General features: G+C 35.1%; 1 protein-coding gene across 10 annotated transcripts in view; it reads left to right on the top strand.

The window, feature by feature from the left end:
- The window catches only part of LOC109857144 (transient receptor potential-gamma protein), a 52,413-nt gene that overhangs the window by 977 nt on the left and 28,620 nt on the right, over positions 1-22,816 (top strand). For 8 of the 10 annotated variants that reach the window (XM_020433231.1, XM_020433190.1, XM_020433206.1 and 5 more), the window contains one exon: positions 19,145-19,197. Coding sequence is in view for 7 of the 10 variants with exons in the window: in XM_020433190.1 (XP_020288779.1) it covers positions 19,164-19,197 (34 nt within the window). In the remaining 3 variants the exon portion in view is untranslated. The remainder of the gene's footprint in view (positions 1-19,144; positions 19,198-22,816) is intronic. The other 2 variants (XM_020433221.1, XM_020433241.1) reach the window with 1 other exon arrangement.

A 22,816-nucleotide genomic window follows, 5' to 3' on the forward strand; every position in this document is an offset into this window, starting at 1 on the left:
GACAATTAATAGAAAAAATTTTTACAATATGTTTTGAAAGAAAAAACAAAATACAAAAAATACAGGAAAAAGTTTCTAACAGACATCGAATCATATTTGTGGAGTAGGATAAATCGAATTTAGTTTTTTTTTTATCTTAATCATCTGTCTTTCTCTCAAGGAAAATATATACATAATGACAGATAAAAAATACTTTTTTTTCCTCTGATAAACACATAATCAGTGTTAGGAGTAAATAAGTTAAATAGAAGTTCAAGTAGAAGTAGGTCACTAAGACAGGTCTTAATTTAAAATACTCTAGGTTTTGCATTTCCTTGAGTTTTATTCATTCAACGTCGCCGTGTATTGATATTAAAAAAATTGTGCCGCGCGCAAGACGTTCAGCTTTTACGATAATATCAAGTTTTGACGACGGATGTTTTTTAGTTGCCCGGCACTAACTTTGTTCAGGAACGAATGGTTAATAGTAACTTTAAATTATTAGCAATTGATGTTGTAGAAATTGTAACGATCAATATTACGACGTGTTTTATTAGCCTCCGCGGAATCATCATGTAATCTCCCGGTATTATGTCTCGCACAAAATGATATTATTATAATTTGCATCCTTGCAGCAGCGTGTTTGAATCTGAAAATCACAAAATTCCAGAACATTTGTCTAGTTTTTATATTACTTGAGATCTTCACTTGCTTGTTCATTAACATTTTGATATAAATAGATTTTATTATAATTATTATTTCAATAGTATTTCACAGTTCTACTTTACACACACACACACACACACATATATAATACATATGTATAATATATGTATAATATATGTATTTATTTTGCATAAATTAATTAAAAAATAAATGTATTCATTACATAATACAAAGAAGAGTGGAACGTGTTAAACTAAATAATAATCTTTTGGTAATACGTATCTCAACGAGATATGTGGACGCGTGTTAATTAATAATTGGTTTGTAGAGATGTACAAATGACATAATCGCGACTATTGATCATTTACTGCGTAAGCTAATTGAGAAATAAAGACATGCGATAAACTTGATGAAAGAGCGCGCAGCTAATGAACTTTTCAACTGTCTAAAGAATAATTTGTCATAATTATTTGCGCGAAGCAAAACGACAATGCATGCAAGAAAATGTAGTTTTTCCTTAGAAATCTATTGCGACTGCACAAAAAAAAAAAAAAAAAAGTAACACCGCGCGCACAAAACTACATTCTGTGTTTGAATGTTTTATCGGTAAGAGAAACATGCAAAAGAGGAAAGACAAAAAAAAGAATGCCGGTGGCCGTCGGCGACGTTTACAATTTTATCGCTGCAACTTCTTGATTAACACCTCTAGGTCGCGCGTTCATAACTGCAGTTCTTCCGAAAGTTCCCGTCATACTGGCAATTTTGTAGAGCTCAACTTGGTTAATGCTCGTCTTCATCTAACTTTCGAAACTATAAACTCTAATATATTCACGCGTTGTCTTTATTTTGCGTTTCTTCTGATTTTCAGCCGTTCGGTGTTGCCTTCTGGTATGTGTACACATGACAGAAAAACCAATCTCGCGGACGGATCGCATACGGCAAGGAAGAGTTAATCGAATCAACCAGTAGTAACAAGGGCAATGCTACTGTGAAGTGTCGGAGAAAGTTAGATTAACTTTGAACAGTGTCAGTCGGTGAATGTTCCTATTGTTATGTAGACTGTCAAGAGAAGTTCGAATTCCGAATATCTGAACTTAGGATTCCACGAGGCCAATGTTAGAGTTAAGAAGATAGTGTTTGAGGTAAAATAAGAGAATTTTACACAGCTACATTAAAGACACATTGTTATTAGAGAATTGAAATAAAAAGAAATAGTATATGACATGTTTGGATAGAAATTTAGACGAANAAAANAAANNAAAAAAAAAAAAAAAAAAAAAAAAAAAAAAAAAAAAAAAAANNAANAAAANNAAATCGTTTTAGTTACAATTTTATATGATATAAAAATGTGTTAATTAAAATTTACAATAAATTTCAAGAAACTTAGTTTAGAATTTACTTTAAAATTTGTGTATTATTGCAGAACGTGTGTGACAATACTTAAATTTTTAACATTGTTGGTTCAAAATTGTTCCCTATCTATGCGCGATAGAAACGACGCTACGAATACTAATTACATACGAATACTAATTTTCTGTCGCGATGCTCGCGCGTTTTCCGTGGGCGCCGACGTTTTCGAGATAAATATCATTTCCCACTGGCGGACACACGACGTGCACGCACTGGGAATCGCAGGTCACATAAATTTAAGCCTCTGTCATTTAATTACCTTCGCCTTCCGTTACACGCCTATACAATATCGCTCTCAAGAGACGCCGAATAAGGTGATATAACAAGGCGTGGAGATTCATGAAGAGCTTGGAATCATAACGAGTTTTCTCGAATAAATATTTTCTCTAATTGTTTTTCTAGCTAAATGCTTTAGATTTCGTTCTCGAAGAGAAAGCTAATTAATAAATGTGTGAAATTTAAAATCTAAAAAAAGATTGAAAAGAAAGGAATTCTGTGGATTTAAGAGATTTAAAAAAAGACGCAATTAAAAAAATCTCATTCTTTGCTTAATTTTTCAAATCGAGAGAAAGAGAAACTATATTTTACCGTGACATTTGTATTCTTTTTTTTCAAGAAGATTAAGTTTAAAAGATGTTCATAAAATTAAATAGTTAAAATAGTTTGTGCAAAAAAAATGTTGTGTTTTAAATTGATCAAAGAATATACTTGAATAAAAAAAAGCAAGTACAATACTTAAAGTGTCGTGCGCTCAAGATTTATCGCATCACTTTCAAACTATACGAATTCTTTGACGAACTCTCGAAACTTTTTCCTTTGCGACAAAAAAGAGCATAAAAAAAAAGATCATTGTTTCAATTTGATTATTGCAAACTTTTTACTTCTCGCAACATTAATTATTTCCCCGGCTATTAAACTTTAAAACTTTTATCTCTATTTTAAATTCATTAAGATAAGAATCGATTGAAGGACAATATTCTTGTTATTTATTCTCATGAAAATGTAGGAGAGCTCTTTCAACGTTTCATCACTTTTAATTGGTGTATCTTTGTAAAAAATAATGAGTGAATTTTATTGGAAATATTAATAAAGTATAAGAGCGCTCATATGTACAGCAACGATAAAAGTTTCGATAACGTATATAGAGTGATGTATACGGATCTCCGGAGAATTCGATGTGTTTCTAAATGATTACGTTTCTTTCGGAAAATATAGCAATTCTCGATGTGCTATGAAGTGAGACATATCGATCTCCGCGAGAAATTTAGTTTTGTCAGTACGTACAAAAGATACATATGTCTCTTTGTATAGTCAGTACGTACAAGAGATACATATGTCTCCCTATATTTTTGCGTCGCGAATCGTTTTCTTGTAACTCCTACATGCGCGCTTTAAATTTCACAAGACAGCTCAGTCTCGCGGAAGATGTGTGAGAATTCCGGGCACGAACGCGGAAGTAAAATCGGAAGCTACCAAAATAAGTAATGGAAATGGCAAAGCCTTGATTTATTGAAAACTCGCTCTCAAGATAATCGGTAGCGGAATTGCGCATACGTTGATTCGTTTATTTGCATGCGCACGTCAATCTTGCTGAGATATACGTTTCATCGATTTCAACATGTTTGCGCGAATCCAAAGAGATCTATGTATGGGCGTTTCCGGTAAAAGTGTTTTCATTTAAAGATTTTTTCTCCTTTGAAACTCCGCACGTGTACACCGCGTGACTGGGATGTTTGAATTTAATACGCAATACCAACTTATTTTTATCCATTTTTGTATGGATATGTACTGTATCCATCCGATATTAAATCAATTCCCGAATAAATCCTTAGTATCCTGCTAAAGAATAAAATAAAAGAGAAATTTACATAGAAAAAACAATTTTTATAGATAATTTCATCTTAGGAATAAAAAAGATTAGCACAAAAACAAAATTTTTGGAAAAAAACTTTTCTGAAATCTAGTTTCGCGTGTATCTATTTAATTGATGTCAAGAGGACTTTATTAATAGTAAAATAGACGACATTAACAATTGTCCCGAAGCTGTGACGCAAATTTTTATATACATAGTTCTCTAGAAGAGAAATTGGCTTTCTTTTTTTGTGAAAAAGAGTAAAGAAAGAAAAAATTATGTACTTTGCAATCTCATTAAAAATAACTGCTATAGCTAAATTACAGAGAACGACATTCTTCGTAATGGAACGCAAACTTTTCAAAAGACTGAGAAAATTAAAAGTGTACCGACGAAAATGAGTAAGATATGACTTCACACTTACACTAGAAAACAAAAAGAAAAAAAAAACACTATAATATATTTAATTAAAAATGCGTCAAATAACACAAATATGTGTTAAAATTAGAACATGTTAATTAAAAAGAAAAAAAATAGAATGCAGGCTTCTTATTCTAGAGAAAAAAACACAGGATAAACAAATAACTATTGATCAGCGTTGTCATAATTACTTTGTGAACAAAAAAAAAAAAGATTTCTTTTCGAGAAGTCTCTCGAAAAGATGATGTCACAATTGAAAACCAACAAGTAAAAAATTCTCGTTAAAGTTTAACCGCACCTGCGTTTCTAGAAGCCGCGCGAGTTCTCTTTGAAAGGACTTTTGCTTTAATTCTTCTTTAAACGTCGCACGATTCTCTCCATCTTTTTTGATTTGGGGAGCTCTTCACCTGAAAATCTCTTATTATCTTATTTCCATAGTTCTTCATCGGATGCGGAATCGGGGTTATCCGGCCACTTAATTATTCGGGTCATCTAGAGCGTTGCGAGCGGCTTTTAGTATCGTTGAACGATCCGAGAACGTTCTCGCTGTTTCAACAACAATAACTCTTTTGCAATTTTAACGATACACATACAACTATTAAAATCAATCATATAATCCTGCATTCGTCATTCGCGCATGTGCGACATTCATTCGTGATATAATAACATTCGCGCACGGAGTTAGGAGTCACGCACAAACTCGCAATTAGCAGAAACAATCGGTGACCGATGAATATAAAGTGTGACGCAAAATCAGCGCGTCTCTCATTATTCGCGCTATCTCGTTTCCATCCGAGAAACTCACTGCGCCTCTATATGCTACCGATATACGAACTTGTCATGCGTCGGATGGTGGTGGATATCATTGCGCTCGCACGGCTATCTTGTTGCCAATTTGCATGCGTGCAATTTCCATCGCGACTCCGTGCGAATACAGATTAGGACGCAACACGCTCGATGGCAAATATAAATGAAGTATATACATACGTGTATATACATACGTGTATATACAGACTCACTCATCTCTTTTGCGTGTGCGCGCGCGCACAAACTTCGATAAGCCATGTGCGGGGCATTGTCATAATCGATTCCACTCCGATGCATCTTTTCGATCCACTAGTCAATTTTGCTTCGACTACGAATTAGCCGCGTTTTATTCGCGGATACATTTGTGTATCTCGCGCACAAGCCGCGTAATTTTGCCAGGTCAATACCAGCTTGATCGTTCACTTGTCGTTGAATTTTCTCTTTTTTATAAGAAACACACTACGACGCGAATGTTTGCGCATTGAGCGTCGTGACGAAACTCGAGGAGCGTCGCGACGCATAGCCAGGGCATCGGCGGCGCCCCGGACGGGCGTCGCCATCCTCATTGATTCTCTCTACCCATCCGCGGTCGATTTCTCTGTCATCAAGGTCCAGATCTTGTTCGACGAGTCGCATCATTTGTTCCGGTCGATCTTCGAAATCATCTTTTATCACGAACGATCAATCGTGTGTGATCACTAATTGCATCAATACAAACTGTTATACAAGAGTTTTTTATTGTTTTTTTTCTCTCCCGTATAAAATTGCAGAATTACGAAAAATAATTTTCAAAATTTTCTCACCCTGAAACTTGAGCGATATTTATGAACAATATAACGATTCCGATATAACGAATTTACATTGCGGCCGAAAGTTGATGACAACACGCGGAAAGAAGAGATAGTATCACGAATTATTGAACGCAATTTTTTCCAGATTTTTTTATTCGCTATAAAGTCTCTTTTGTCCGTTTGCGCTTTTCATTGTTCGTCATAGTTGATAGTGTAATTCTGTTCGTGTTGTAATATAAGCATAATGACTATATTTCACAGTTTATTTATTTTGGCTTTACAACTCAGAAGTTGACTTGGTTTACAATTATAACTCAATTCACAATTATAGCTCATCACACATGATTTTATTCTAAAACAACAATTCTTTACTTAAAACTAGCTAATCTCACATTTTTAACGATCTTCTTTTTCTCTCCACGCTTTTTATTCATATTTCACAGTAACCTCTCATTACTTTTATATTTTAAAATTTTTCTCATACGCAAGGTAGATCGATAGATACTGTTTCACTTTGTAAGAAAGGTTAATTTTAATTTGGATACAAAAAGGAAAAGACACTCCTTTTTTGAAGTGTAAGTTTTTATAATATAATTCCAGTTGATATACGCCCCTTTTTTTCGGTTGCAACAAAAAATTGCGGTTGATTTTGCAGAGAAAAAATAAAAATTTAATTCAAGATCGAAAAACTCTTCCAGTTACGCTGTTCAATCCGGAGAAAATGGAAATCTCTCGTTTCGTCAATTTCACGATTCTATTTTCGTCGTACATTTGTTTCACCCGTGTGAATGCATGTGCCTATCCGGTATCGACACACTGAAGGCATGAATATCGACAAGAGTGGTAAAAGAAGGCGAACACGCGGCTATGATGTTCGTCATAAAATATAGAGAATATATTCTCATCTCACAACACGTAAAAAAGACAAATGAATATATGAAATATCAAAAAAAGTAGAAAAAATTAATAAATAAATAAAAACTTACTCAAGTCAGCACCGCGTTATGTTCTGAAGATAAGGAAGTTACATAAACAATTAATTTCATCTAAACTGTTGCTATTGCAAACCGAAGCTTCATTTCACTTTAATATATGATACAATATGTTTTGTTTATAACAGTACGAAATTACATATATAATGACTGCAGATGCAAACACTTTTTTTCTGTGCACTTTTCGACGATAAAATCGCAGCGATTGAATCAAAGGCAACGTACGCTTTTGAGTTTCTCGATCTTCTTTATCTCGTCGATTATTCTTAGCATAACGAACAGTTGCACCGGATATTAACCGGATCTCTCTCTCTCTCTCTCTTTCTCTCTCTTTGTCTGTCTGTCTGTCTATCTATCTATCTATCTATCTATCTATCTATCTATCTATCTATCTATCTATCTATCTATTTCTATCTCTCTTGATCTTGTGAGTTTCGAAGGTTACACCTGGCAATAGATAGTATAGTACGTACTCGAAACGAGAATGAGAACTCCAAAGGAACGCATATCTCTATGCGGAACGTATACATTTTACTTACATGGAGTATCGAAATATGTGTTGGCGAAATGTGTGTTGGCAGTGTGTGATTCTTTATGGAAAAATAAATAACATACGCAAAATAAAAGCTTTTTAGACAGAGTTTTGTAACGGCAGAATATAACACAGCAATTTTTTTCTTATTCTGTCAACAAATCATTATAATGGCGCGAAGAGCATGAGTTTATGCTGTTTTGCAGCGCATAATGAAAGACATGCGAGACATCTGTGTCATAATTGGACAGCCAGTATTCCGCCAGTATTTCAATACCGCTTGCCAATACTGCGCCAGTATTGGACCATTAAAACTTACATACATATTATTATCACTATGATAATCTGACGTTAAAAAATTGGAGTGCGCATCTGTCAAGAAAGCGTATGAAAGTCATGTGTCATAACGTATGTATATACATACATACAACGTATTTATACATACGTTGACAGTATAACGTAATACAAATTTGATCTATTCTTTAGGAATGCTGCGAAATGTTGAAGCAATATATGTATATATGTTTTGCAAATTTTATCATTGTCCCTTAGCGCACGATACATACTTATCTTCCACGAACTCCTAATGTTCAAGTCTCATGTTGCAGAAGCATATTCACGTTAATTCGTCGCGCTCGCGAAGCACATATATATCTACGATGCTTCTGGATCTTTAGTCATGGTGGATTATCAGCTTGCTTTCGCTTTCGTCGCGGAAGGAACGTTCTTGCCGTTCTCTCTAACACCGAATCCATACCAATCTTTTCGTAATGCAGCTTCTTCTCGAAAATACAAAAAAACGCAAAATATAATCTCAGCGTGTGAAATTAATGCGAAATTTGTTTTACAGAGAATAAAATAAAAAAGAGCGAGAAAAGAGAGAAATAGAAAAAGGCTCTTCGCGCTCAAAGTTACGAGCTTCTGTTGCAAAAATGTTCAAAGTACCTATTTGTTCTCGATCTTTTTTTTTCGCGGAAAAGGACAAAAGGAACAAACATGTCGCAGGAAAGCACAAATGCTTCTTTAGTGCATTTTATGTTGCGCAGAATGGCAAAGGAACAAAGAATAGCGACGGAGAATTAGATCGCGGCGACATCACTCTCGTGATTGAGAAAGAGAACATTTGAGATTCGATTCCATTTAGGATCAAACACAACACTTACTTACGTTACGCTTTAAAAACGCTTTTTTGTGGTTTGTTTTCTCAATCTTTGCATTTTATTCCAATCGGATGTCAAAATTCTGTCTAGGTAGGTAAGAGTTTTTTACACTTTTTTGTTACCTGAACTATTCAGATTCGATATTAACTCATCAATGTTTTATTACTTTATTTTGAAATTTTCCCGTCTCTCAAATATTGCGTACAATAGAAATTTCTTTACATTGTTTTGTAATTAAACAACAAGTTTGAAAGAAAACCGGAAATTAAACATGAAGAGAAAGAGCAAGAGAAACGAGAAAATATGTGCGAGATAGCTGCTTTATCGTAAGAGTCGATTCCTTCCAAATGCTTGAAGAAACATTTTGATACAAAACCGAGTGGTGCGAAGATAGCCGTAGTTGTGAAATTCTAGCTGTTTGTTCCTCCATTTTACGCGATTTACTTCTGATAATCTACGATGTGAACTCGAAATCGAGAGTCGCGTTTATTAATATTTCTAAATAATCATAAATCTCTCTCTCTCTCTCTCTCTCTCTTTCGCTTTAAACTTACATTTATAATTAGTGATATATACACGTATATGTATAAAAGTTTCTTCTATACTTTATTTAAACCTTTGCTTATCGCGTGTGTTAATTAATCATATGTGTACGTGAAAAGAGATCAAGTATCCGGATTACCAAACACATGGATCACGCGGAGATCGAAGAACGGACAGCTGGAAAAAGATCTGTATCTGCTGCTACTCTATGTTTGTTTTTCCAACGCTGATTCAACATTGGAACGTGATTATCACCAAGAATGATGATTTATTCGCGGCAGACTCATGAGAAGAAAAGCACCAAGCGTTTTCTGGGAAATTCCCTCGAGGAGTGATACAAGCAGTCGTGAGAGAGCGTGCAAGTTGCAAGTTCTTGTGTGTTTCTCCGCACAGTCGCTTTTCTTTAGCGTGTCCTGACCATTACGCAAAATGAATCTACATATGAAAGTCCTGTGCGATAACTTATTTTCAAAAACATATACAGAGCTTGTGTGTGAGGATGAAAAGTTCCTATGCGCCGACATTTTGCGCGCGATTACGCTCGCATTTTCCGTTTACTTTCGGCATTCGATTGAGCTTTTGTTAAGTTCGCGTCTTCGTGAAAATCGCAGAGATGCAACTTATATTTTCGGTGAAATCATTCTTCTGTGTCGTCAATAGCTGCATTTCTATTCTATCTACGGGAACTGTATTTCAATCAGAGAAATATATATGAAAATTAGTTATATATAAAAAGTAGACAATTTATATCTGAATTTTATTTAAAAATTACAAAAGTAAACTGTACATTTTTTCATATTTTCTCAATGTGAATTCAAAACATTCACAAAAGATACGTTGAACCGGTATATGTATATATAGTTATATCAATTTTTGCTGCACGTGTGTACATAATAGTTGAGAGATGTATATAGTTATGTTTTAACAAAAACGTAATCTGTTTATGACTAAGCAACATTGATTTATGTAGATTTATGTACTAGTAGGAAATACAATGTGCAAGGAAATACATTTTGCAGTTACGTAACTAACTCTGCGGGGCGCGTCTTAATAAATTGTGTAATTTGCACAATTCCACATCGTCGTGAATATTAAATGACCAGGGCAAGAAAATTGCTTGACACGTGCTTCCGCGGAAATCACAGATGTGCTTGCGAATGGCACGTAACTTTCCCAAGAAAAGTTTCTCGCAAAGCTTTCGGGAGCGCGAAAACGCCGCGAAGAATTTCCTTTCTCGCGTCAACTTCGTTTGTTTGCACTTTCTGCTTTTTGATTTGATAAATCAGAAACGTAACTTCAGATACTGCGGCCATTCTCGCAATATTTGTTTTTTTTGTCGCGAATCATTTTACAGAAACTTTCATATGTAGAAAAGTATACATATATGCTTGTATTCAAAATTATGCTTTTATGCTTGTATTCAAAATTATTTGAACTTCTTAAGATAATATAATTTCTCATTATATAAAACAAACAAATATTACACGTACTTATACTGACGTACTTATAGCCTTAAATTATTTCTTTTTGTTAAATTATTTCTTAAATTATTTCTTTTTTGTAGAGAAGTACAAATTTTTACAATTTATAATATTTATTATCTTTGCATGTGTATATGTCATAATGTTATTTTGAGAAGTACGTGGTGCGTGTTATTTTGCAAAGTGCGTGTTTAATCATTTGCTTGTTTAAAAAATGAGATTTTTTTCAATAATAATTAAACTACATAAAAATAACTTTTCTTTATGGATAAAACTAATTGTGAGTTACAATAACTATACGCAATAACTATATATAATGTAACATTAAAAACTAAGTTGTCTTCTTTTTTCCTTTTTTTCTATTTTTGAACGTGGCACAGATGCAAAAGTCGCACGCAACAAATTTAACATACATGCAAAAACATACGCACACACACATCAAACACTCGACATTATTTATACTTCTCCCTGAATAGTTCAGTTTCACGTTAAAAAAAGCGAGTAAAATGACGGCAATGCACATGAGAATTTGAAATCTCGAGTATTCTTTAACAATTTTCGATGTCTATAGGGAATTGTCGTTAATCGGATTTACCAGAGATTCCATTAAAAAACGGGCATCAACGTTCTGGCGCTAATACGATTAGCGACCGTAAAACTCGACGTCGCAAACGAACGCTCGAATGACACGCTAAATCGTTGACGATTAATATGCTTTTTTCCTTGCGCGCATTGTTTCTACAATATTATCGCCGAGCGCTTTAATGCAATAAATTCATTTACGGCACGCGAATGAGAAAGGCAGAATGAAAAATTGTCGCGCAGCTCTGAAAAGAGAAATTATTTCTGCAAATAAACTCCGGATATAATCTTACAGACTCGTAATGTAAATTACTCTCGTAATAAAAATAGTTATCTTTGTAATCCTCTTGAGGAAAATGTTATTCTTCTTTTTTTCAAGTTTTAAAAGTTTGAGCATCAAATGTCAAGTATAAACGCAATACCGAATATAGTCTGCTGAAAGAGTTATTTCGTGCAATGCCGCAAGCTTTTCGTATGTATATTACAACTGATATTGGTATTTCAATACTCGCTTTACTGCTAATTCGTCGATCTCTACCGACCAAGCTACGGCCGCATTTATAAATAGTTGGAAGCATTTCGTCTTTTCTCTCGTGGTACTCGCAGCATCAATCGCGCTGATCAACTTGTGTTAATATTTAATGTATGGTTTGCTGTAAACCTCTTAAATCTCGCTTTTCGCCTGTGGCCATAACGTTTCAATGCGTATTGTATTGCGACCAGTTGTAAAATTAAAATTCTCGTAATTTTCTGAAATATCGGTAAATAATATTATCTTTCTAAATTAAAAGCTATACATTCAACGCTTTACTTGCACATATTATATATAATATAGTAGATCTTTTTTAAGCTAGATCGGATGTATATAAATTACTTGAGAAAGAGAGAAAGAGAGAAAGAGAGAGAGAGAAAGAGAGAGGAAAAAAGAGAGAGAGAAAAGAGATTTTTGCGCAGGTAAGTTTACTTTACTTTTATCGCGGTGTAGATTGCGCGCTCTTACATTCCGCGCGATAATAGGCTCGTTGCTTGTATCGTTATCGCTTATTTATATAGCGTAATAGAATTTTTCTGTTTGTAGAACAAATCGTAATAAAAAACTTGAAAATTCTTGGTTCTTTGTGCAATATATATATTTTTTAACGCAAATCGTGGAGCTTTAAAAATTTTTCTGAGTGGAAAATCCTGGTTAGCGAAAAGTTGACCGGAAGTACTATTACTCAGAAACAGCCTGTATATTTGCCACTTGCAATAAGGCCGGGAGCACCGGAGCTCGCGCAAACAAGCCCATTAATTTTCACACCGGAAATTGGCGAATCGATAGTTTGTCGTTCCAGCTGGAACGCGATGAATTTACATTTTCCATCGTGTAGACATATTTTCGACAAGTACGCGCCATTGATTCTCATTTCGGACCAGAGAGTGTCCGTTGAAACAGACAATGTTGTACTGCCCGATACTACTGGCAAATATCATCGCGACGATATAACTTCTCTTCGTGCATTCTCGTTTCTGTCTTTGCAGCCTTTATCGGCTCGAACATCGAACGCTAAAACTGGTCGTTTCGGTAATGCGTGATTTATAGCGACAAGTGCGAGATGCACATGGCATTCTTCCACAAGTCTGAGTCAGTTGTTTTACCGTTATATTACCGCGATCGGCGAGGAAGCTTGCGCTGAGAAAAAACTATAAAAACTCTGTTGCCGTACTTTTGATCCATTCTCTTTTGTCACTGGCGTAGTGCACATTCGCGACGGCGCCGCGTCGCGAATGTATACTGAAGAAGTTTATCCTTATAGTTTGTAGCGTTTCTCTGTTTAACGTTCTACGGATCTTCTTCTTATTGTATTTGAACCTTATATTTGAACAGAATGTTTGAGAGAAAAAATAATGAAGGAAGCTTTTTCGGTTAACGTAGGTCACATATGTAAAAAAGCAATTTTAGCAAATTAACGATTCAGATTGAATACTCATTTCCATAAAGTCGTATTTAATGTACGTTCGGTCGATTGCGGTGTTGAGAAAGTTTATGTTTGCTATAATTTCTTCGGAGAATCAACATTTTGTTCCTCTCGGACAATGCTATTTTCTTCTAATGCTTGTTCATTTTGCAAAACTACACACGAATGAAATAAATAATTGAAAACAAATAAGTAATAAAAAATATTAACAAATTGAGAGAAACTTTTTACTCGTCAAACTAATAGCGCTTTATCAAACAAAAAAGAAGTAACATAAAACGAAACGAAACGAGAACTGACGAAAGCAAAGTGATAAAGCGTCGTAAAGTGAACTTTCGCTTCGACGATTCGCGCGAAGATAGCGCACGGTTGTGGATGAAGGTTCACGAGAGATCTCATGTTTCCTGTCGCATCTCGGCGATGCCGAGACTCTTCGAGTTTCCACGCTGAAAGTCGTAAAAGCCTACATTCCTGAAAAATCTCGCTCGAGGACGCGAGAGAAATCAGAATCGAGGATAGTAAGCATCTTTCCTTTGATATTTCCAGACTGCCATGACAGTTTTACACGTACTTAACGCATGTCGCAGCAAAATCATGGCAAATCTCGGAAAATGACTGACAACTGCGACAAATATATTCTGCAGTCGTACTTTCTCGTTTCATCTGCTTGCGCATATTTTCTCCTGCGTATCTTGTTCCTCTCATGTTTATAAAAAGAGATATTTATATACCACAAGTTGATACAAGTTTTCCAGAACAAATGCCGAGAAATGAAGATTGAGTCATTAATCTTGAATTCGTTCTCCATCTTCGCGTATCGATAGTAAAATGAAAATCGAGTATATATTATTTGTACTCGGAACACTTAATTATCTATACGATAATCTGTCAGTTCAGAGATCTGCGTCGTTATCGGCGTTTCCTTCATCGGAATCGACAGCTTGATAAACGATACAATCATTAAAAAATAAAAAAAATTAAAAGTTCAAAAAGAATGAATAAAAAAAATTTCGATATTTTTGCTTCTCAACGTACACCATCAATTACACGCAAAATGTTTTACTTAAAATTTAATCGTAGATTTACTCATAAAGCAACAACCTGTAATTTTTTACTGAAATTAATCGAGTAATTTGCGACGTCACGAGTCTTTCGATTGACGTTGTACATTCATGTATGTAAATTTGATAAAGTAGGTATATTCGCGGCGGCAATGTTCGGGCTCTCTCTCTCTCCCTTCCTTCTTCCGTTGTCGCTTTAATCAATGAGTCCTGAGTTTCCGTGCGATTTAATCGAAGCTTCATTCAATCGGTATAATGACGACATATAAACGCAGTACTGAGCTCGCCTCTCTCTTGTTTTACACATTTATCGCATTACGCGGAAACTTTCTAGCGTCCGCGCAAAACCGAAGGAAATCGAATTTTGCGCAGTTGCGCTCATTTATCTCTTCGTTCGCTCGCGTCTTTGTTCATGTTATCGACTCGCCATCTCGCTGACGGATAAAGAATGATAAGGCAGCCAAGGGAATTTATAGGATGTTATATACCTAGCGAGAAAACAACTTTGCTTACAACCATCGATAGGATATGGGAGATAACAACACGATAAAAAACTCTCGTACGTACATAAAGCCTGGTTGCATTTTGCAATTTACTGTTATTCTCTTTAATATATTGTCAGTAATAACAAAATTTCGCTTTGATGTATTTATTTTGTGAATATTTAAGTCATCTGAAAGTTTAACAAGCAATTAGTTAAAGATATTAAATTCTGGCTTCTTCGGTGCACAGCCTAGCTGTCGTTCGACATCTCTGTCAGAAGTTTGCGAAACGTCAAGAATATTTAATTAAACTTAAAAGAATATTGGAAAATTTTCATGTAATCATCGGTAATGAACGCTAGCACATATGAAATATATATTTATACAAAACTTGAATATTATATCACAATGTTTAGCAACATTTTAATAATTATATAATTATATATATTTTTTTGCAGAGAAATATATATATATATATATAAATATATATATGTACATATATATACACACACACACACACACATATATATATAGCTCAGTTATTTTATGCAAGAAGTATTCAAAGAAAATCTGTAAATGTCTTATATACATCCAGGTTTTTTTACAAAATCGAATTTTTGTCGTTCTTTCTCGGAAAACATTAGTAGCCACTAAATTTTATTTTGCCAGGAACGTTTTTTTATGACAGAAAAATCTTTCCGATTCTGTTCAGTGCTTCAATCTAAAACTTTGGTTTTTCACTTAATTACACATATAAACTATCAAAATATGTAATTTATAAATTATGAACTACTCAAATAACCACTTTGCATTTATCATACGCATCTTTCTTTGTAAAAAAAAAGTGGAAAAACGACCATTCCACGAAAAACACTCTTCTTCTCTCTCTCTGTCTTCTTCGCTCCCTCTCTTTTTTACCTCACACGTCTTCTGATTTAAATCTTCAGCAAATGAATCTATTTTTTTCGAGATTAACTTTTTGCAGAAGAAAATATAAAAGTTAAGTATATTTTACCATAGAAAAAGAAGCTGTTTTGGAAAAAAAAACTTCGCACAGCAGAATTGTGGCATGTTAATTTGTTTGCGTCGAGTAATTGTTCGCGGCAAACAGGCTTTTAAATGGGATAAAACAACACCAAGGTCGTTTTTGTCATGATTTTATTAACGTCCAAAAAGAGAAGAGTTGCGGCCGTGATTTACAAACGGCAATCTTGCTAAACGTCGATCTACATGTCTAAATATAGGCGTACTAATGGAATTGAGATAAATTCAACGAGTTGGCAAACATTGTAGACTCGAGCAGTCCACGTGGCCCGTTGTTAATTTCACGGCCATATTGATAGATAACGACATAAAAGGAACAAGTTTTTATTACTCTAACCCCACACACATGGAATATAATATTACATAAAAAAGTCACGGCAGCTTGAAGAATGTGGACGCATTTTGTTAAGTTGCTTTAAAATCGCGCATAAATTTTACGTTATTTATTGTTGTGTGAAGTTTTCGTTTTGTTTGGCAATTATATATATACATTCTGTTTTTTATTTCAGTATTTTTAATGGCAAGTTTTTTCAGCTCTAAAAACAGAATGTTTTTTAGCGAAACTATCAAAACAGACATCGTAAATAAACCCCCCCCAAAAAATATAAGTTGTAAAACAAAAGTTAGACCGGGTTTGTCAATAAATACATTTCTGCGAGTTCCGCAAAGTTTACGAAACATTCATGTTTGCGATACTCATTTCTTTCTGTGCAACACGAATCCGTAAAGCGTTGTACAAGCGAAAAGTTTTGCAGATTGGCTTCAAAATTTGCAGAGCGAAGTTTATCAAATAGGAGCAAGGTTTCGCGAGAATTTTCGCAAGTTCCTATTTATCAATTTCACTTAAAGCTCAGTTTTTGTAGGTGGACAACGAAGTGAGTTTTCATTAATCCTTCCGGCGGTGTTTTGAACACCGAGAACTTATGAACAGAAAAAGGTTGTCGTTACGAAGACTTGTACAGAATGTTCGCAATGAAGACAATGCATTGACGCGAAAATAAATCACGACGATGTCAAATATTTTCTGTCCTTCCATTTTTATCCGAATGATTAACGCGCAATATTTCTTATAACAAGAAAGATTCGTCTTAATATACGTATTGCAAGACACACCTAAAAACTATTTTGTGATCAATTGACAAAAATATATATGTAATAGTATTTGGAATTTGATCACAGTACAAGTGGCAAACTCTCTCTTTTCGATATATTAATTCACTGATAAATAAAAAGCTGTCAGTGTGGAAGAAGCGGAAGACGCTTCAATATCACGGATAACGATATAGTAATACGAAGTGCGGATATAGCAAGGTAACAGCGAGATCATATCTTTAATCAGTCTTCGACGTGCGATGTTATTGGATCCAATCGAACGTTCGAGCGCGAGAAGACGACGCGAGCCCTAAATCGACTAGAATTGCAGGAAGCCCGGAGGGCGAGGAAAGGGTTTTATCGATTTCCCAAGCCCCCGGAAGGTCTAACCTCTGGAAGGAAGAGGCTTCTATCTCAAGAAGTTTCCCTCTTCCCCGTTTCTCTTTCTCGCGAACATCTCCCGATGGAAAGAGGTTACCTAGGAATTCCTCTCGCGATAAAAGACGGTCGTGGGATACTTCTTTCGTTAGTTTTTATTTCTCGGGAAAGTCACGATTTTCCGCGAATAAGCCTGGTTTATATTTTGCGCAGAAGACCACAGCTGGCACGACTACCCGGAGAAGAAGTAAAAGAAGACGACTGAACCTTCTTTTTTTGTACGAAAATATGTACGTCCTCCCTCTCGTTTCGTTGTTTTACCGTGTCTCAAGACGCTCGTGCATATATTTTACGATGTCGTTGCTTAATTTAATTGCTGAAACCACCGACCGCTACCTTGTTTAATTGTCAATCGCCGTACATCTACTTTCTTACTTCGTTTAATTAATCGCGATTTTAATTCTCTCTTCCATAGATACAACACGTAATGCAACTAAAACAATTGCGACTAAAAAACAATTTGTTTTTTTTACAAGAGACACAAAAACAAAAAACAAGAGGATATTGGGTAAATATGCAGTTTAGCTCCTTTTCCGAAAATTAGCTATGTATTTTAATCCGGTTTTTTTAAAAAACGTTTTATGTCAGTCTAATGAGGAATCAATCGGCGGAGCTCAAAACAATTATGCTTCCTCTCTTTATTTAAAAAACCGTAAAATTCGAAAATTCTCTAATTAATTACAATTATATTTACGAGGTCTTCCGATCTCGATGATTTTTTAATATGTTGTAGAAAACAAAATTTTGAACAACTTTTTTCTTTACATATAACCGCCGTTTGAGATTAGTTTCTGAGATATCCGCCAAAAACTGTTGTTATTTTTACACTGAATCCTACCTATATGTGTTCCGCGGCAATTATTTTTTGGACATCGTGTACATTTCACAAGTAAATATTTTGTTTGTATCACATATTATTGTACACGTGTAGGCAGGGGGAGGGGGATAGTCCCCTTCTCCTGCATCTCCTTCGAAAGAACTTCACTCACTCTTTATGATATTGTAGGCTGCGTTCCGAGTTACGAATATGCGCGCATTTATTTATAGTACACGTTACGTATAGTATAGATAAATGCGCGCATATGCGTAACTCGGAACGCAGCCGTAGTAATACAGGTTGGGATGGGTTAGAGATTTTGGTGGGTGCAGGGGGGGAAAAAACCCCCCTGCCTACACGTTTACAACATGAACATAAAAAACATAAAAAGTACTCTTGTTCAACAAATCCATATATATATATATATATATATATCTGTGAAGAAAGTAAGTTATAAGTTAAGTTTTTTTCTAACTTTACTAAAAAGAAAATTACATAAATATTGTTGCAAAACAATTTCGACAAGTTTTATAAGCTGGAAATGCGATGTAAAAATTTTTATTTCTCTCAGTTTTTTGCTGTGTTTCACGGGATTGTCAATCCCTTTCGCGTCCTCAAAGTTCCTTTTTTGCTAAAGTCTGTCATCGATTGAAGGTTTTCTTCGATTGTCGCGCTATTGCATTGTTTTTGCAGACTAGAATCGTTCAGAGTAAACTTCATTTGATTCAAACAAAGAGTACATATTTTGAAAATAAAATTAGTTGCAAAATTACTGAATAAAGTTATTTATAAGATTATGATAATTTTTACATTAATTCTAGAAATAAAAAACAAAAAAACACAAATTCACATACAGAAAACATTTATAGGAACATAAGTATACATGCAAAGGTATGATAAAGTCTTACGTAGTTCAAGATGCAAAAGTTTTTGCAGTATAGATATATTTCTATATCTTTTTCGTATATAGTCTCATCTATGTATGTTATTAAAATATGAGAATATCCATCTAAAATTATAAAACATTTCTGTTGCAGTTCTTAGCCGAAGGCGATCATGACAGGAACATACCGGAGATCGGTGAGTACAGGTAGCGTCAAACAATGCTTTCTATTGATTTTGCATATTCTCTCGTTTTCTATAAACGACTCCTGCCAAGTTATCATTACAATTCTCTCTTTTGCTTCAAACTTATATCAAGGACTTTATTCTTTATTTACTTTTCAGAATTGTATAAACTTTTTATTTATTTACTTATTTACTTTTGTCTTTCTTTCTCTCTCTCTCTCTCTTTTTGATAACACACAGTATAATTAAATGTTGAAATATTTTTTTGAGAATATTTGCAGTTTGAGAAATATTATTGAAATAATATAAGCAATATATTTGAAGCACAGCAATAAAACGAGACTATATAATATTGCTGAAATAACAAGAAGCGATAGAACAGATTCTCTTACGTCGAATGTATCTAACGTAATTTAAAAGTATCGCCTCGCACGCTTTTCATGTTTCTAATAACTGGCCGCATGAGGATTAAAAAGGTGTGACATTTATATTCCAGGATTATTACGGTATAGTAAACGATACAATCAATCTCCATAAATTTTATATTTACTGCGCGCAGCGAAAACGGAAGCGAAAAGTCTCGAAAACGTTGCAAAAATCCTTGATATTTTACATGGATAAAAGATTCTATATATCGTCCGTGATAAATCTTTTGGCTATCGCGGCGAAAATTCAACATTCTTAATCGCCGTAGCCAAGAAGAAACTGTGAAATTTACCGCTTGTGTGTTTCGTACACGTCATTGATCACAATGAGTGATGGTCATTGGTAAGTATACAGTCGAAAGGAGAGAGAAGAGCAGTGAAACTGCGGCCCCGCACCAGCATCTTAGAAAAATATTTATGGAACGGTATCGAACGAGTCTGAATTATTTCCAGGATGAATAGAGAAATATTGGCGAAAATATTTCAGCTAAAATCTCGTTTCGGAGTCGTGTTCGAACGTTTATTAAAATCTCTTTTCCGCGTGTGAGTCTCGTTAGAGAATTCAGGGAAATTCTATGCAAAATATGTGTACACACACACACACACACACATACACACACTGTGATAGTATAATATTTGAAAATAATTTTCACGCTTTATTTGCTTTTTTTAATCGTGTATACTGTTTATTTCCATATATGTATTTTTATGAGAGTTTATCTCTTCTTTATGCCTTGCCGACGAAATCTTTGTTAACTTGATGTGCGTCTGTTGAGAGATATTTTGCGTGTAACCAACGCGAATATTTGGCACGTCGACAGCTGATAATGATGCGTTTCATCATGATATCGCATCATTTGTCTCGTATCCTAGCAGATCTCCCATTATGTTCCTGATATTTCGTCAGAAGTGTCAATATGAACATCGTAGGCGATGCCGTGAAAACCGTTAGTCTACGAAAAAGAAACGACGCGCAGAAGCAAGAAAGAAGAAAAAAGAATTCTCGCTAAACTCTCTTTTATTTTAGCTTTCGCAATTATTACATCTCTCGTCCTCTCTCTAACGTTTCCTTTCAATGACAAATAGTATATCTAAAACAGTCAAACGTATGGTTGTGTGTGTGTGTGCACGCGCGCAAACATACCTGGCAAAGACGAAACAGACCAAATATGTTCGCAATGAATATGTGTGTAACGAAGATATTTATATAATTACAATGTAAGAATAGATCTGCGCGTTGTATCGTGCTCGGCCCCAAATTCTGAGCCATTTAGCCAGCTTTCTATGCGATGGATTCACCGCTCGTTTGCCGTTACAGCCGCTTTGATAGCCCGAGGCTGACTTCCAATTTACCCTGCGCATGATGGATCAGAAGAACGGACACTCGGACAAACAACTTCAAGATCACGCGCCGACGATTTCTGCTGACTGTTTATGTAGCTCCGTGTGAATTGCTATTTTGCATATCGTGCCAGTAAAGAGATAACATGTCACACCCGGTATTACAGGAAGCACTGTCCTACTATCCCACAGAGCTGCGCTTTATCCCACAGGGATGTCGCGTTCGCATTCCAATACAATCGATTCCGGCAAATGTCGGAAGCACAGATTTGTAGTTGTTAGTGAATTAATCTCTAAGAGGACGACTGGCGGTTTTCGTTTGAAAAAATTCATTTGCAAACATTTATACCGCGCGAAACTTTGTGAAAACAAAAAAACTATTTTTGAAAAGTCGTTTTTGATTATGTCGATATGAATTTGCTCGTGAATTTTACGAATAATTAAGGCAGAAAGAGAAAGAGACAAATTTGAAATTCTAAGTTTGTTGACTTTTTTATCGTATTTTTCCGCATAAAGTAGTAGTGCATTATTAATGCGACCATCTGTTGGAAAAGTCTTTTGGTGTACAAGAAAACAAAGGCGTCGCACGGGCTGATGAAAACGTATATGCTCTTCTCTGAATATGTATAAATTTACTCTTCGATGTGCTCATTATTAGTACTCAACATGATGGTCTTTCTTGTCACGCTAGGGAATAGAAAAAAGCGCGGAAGGAGGAAAAGCGAATTTCGAGAAACGCGGACTCTTTGCTACATCTCTTCTAGAAAGCACACGCTTTCCGTTATCTCGTCGAAAAAAAACCCCGTTGTAAGTTTTTTCTTCAGCAAGAAACGCCTCAGAACATTATTCCGCGCATTATCCTTCGAAATTTTTTCTTCTCAAGCGGTCCATCAGCGGGCTTGTAATAGGAAACCCTGATTCCGGCAGTTCGGTAAAAGAGAGATACTCGCTTATCGGATTTCTAATGACCAAAACTTTGACTCTTCGCTTTGTTCACTTATAGACCTGTCATTTCTATCACGACGCTAATGTGCTTCTTCCGTCAATATCTTCGTGATTACGTTTCTAAATTTTGATTTGCAATATCAAGTTGAGAGATCAAATCTTGCCTTGTCGAATGTTATATTTTTAGTTCAGTTCATTAGCCAGTCAAGGTACAAGAATATTTTAAAAATATAAAAATATAAATTTATATGCGTATATTGCTATATTTTGTAACATACGGACAGTTTGTTTTTTACAATATATTATTTTTTATATACAATATATTTGTCGGCAAATGAAAGCAACTGCTATATTTAGTTTAGCATGTATGTATTGCAATACACACTGCAGCGAATTCCTCGAAATTAGTAGAAGTGCAAACTTCGGCCGGGTTTTTAAAAAGCTGGAGCGCGCTACAAGTAGATACGGTCGGCAATACGTCAGACGATGATGGATATTCGCGTTTTCCTCCCGCAATAATCTAACTAGGTCGCGGTAACTTTCAAAATTGATGTCCCTTTTCCGCGATGTTTCCTTTTGACATAACGCGATTTCCCCATTAGCTTAATCGTGCACACGGTTAGCTAGAATTCGGCAAAACGTAAGTTTCCGGTATAAGCTGGCAATATCATTGACTTCTTATTTACGTCGCGACCTATCGGTTTTAGCTTTTGTGTGTGTGTGTGTGTGTGTTTGTGTGCAATTCTAATAACAAATTTAACAAATATATATTCGACTGCACGTCCTGTCCGTTTATATGGACAGTAGTATATATACAAGCAACAACATTAAACGCATTTGTTTACCGCACATTGACCTCTCGCCAATGAATCGTACCGTAAATTGCACTCAGATTAAACCGAGCTTCATTGAGCGTGACTTAATAATCGG

The sequence above is a fragment of the Pseudomyrmex gracilis genome, unplaced genomic scaffold (assembly GCF_002006095.1).
Source record: "Pseudomyrmex gracilis isolate BER0280 unplaced genomic scaffold, ASM200609v1 scaffold_4, whole genome shotgun sequence".
Taxonomy (NCBI): Eukaryota; Metazoa; Arthropoda; class Insecta; order Hymenoptera; family Formicidae; genus Pseudomyrmex; species Pseudomyrmex gracilis.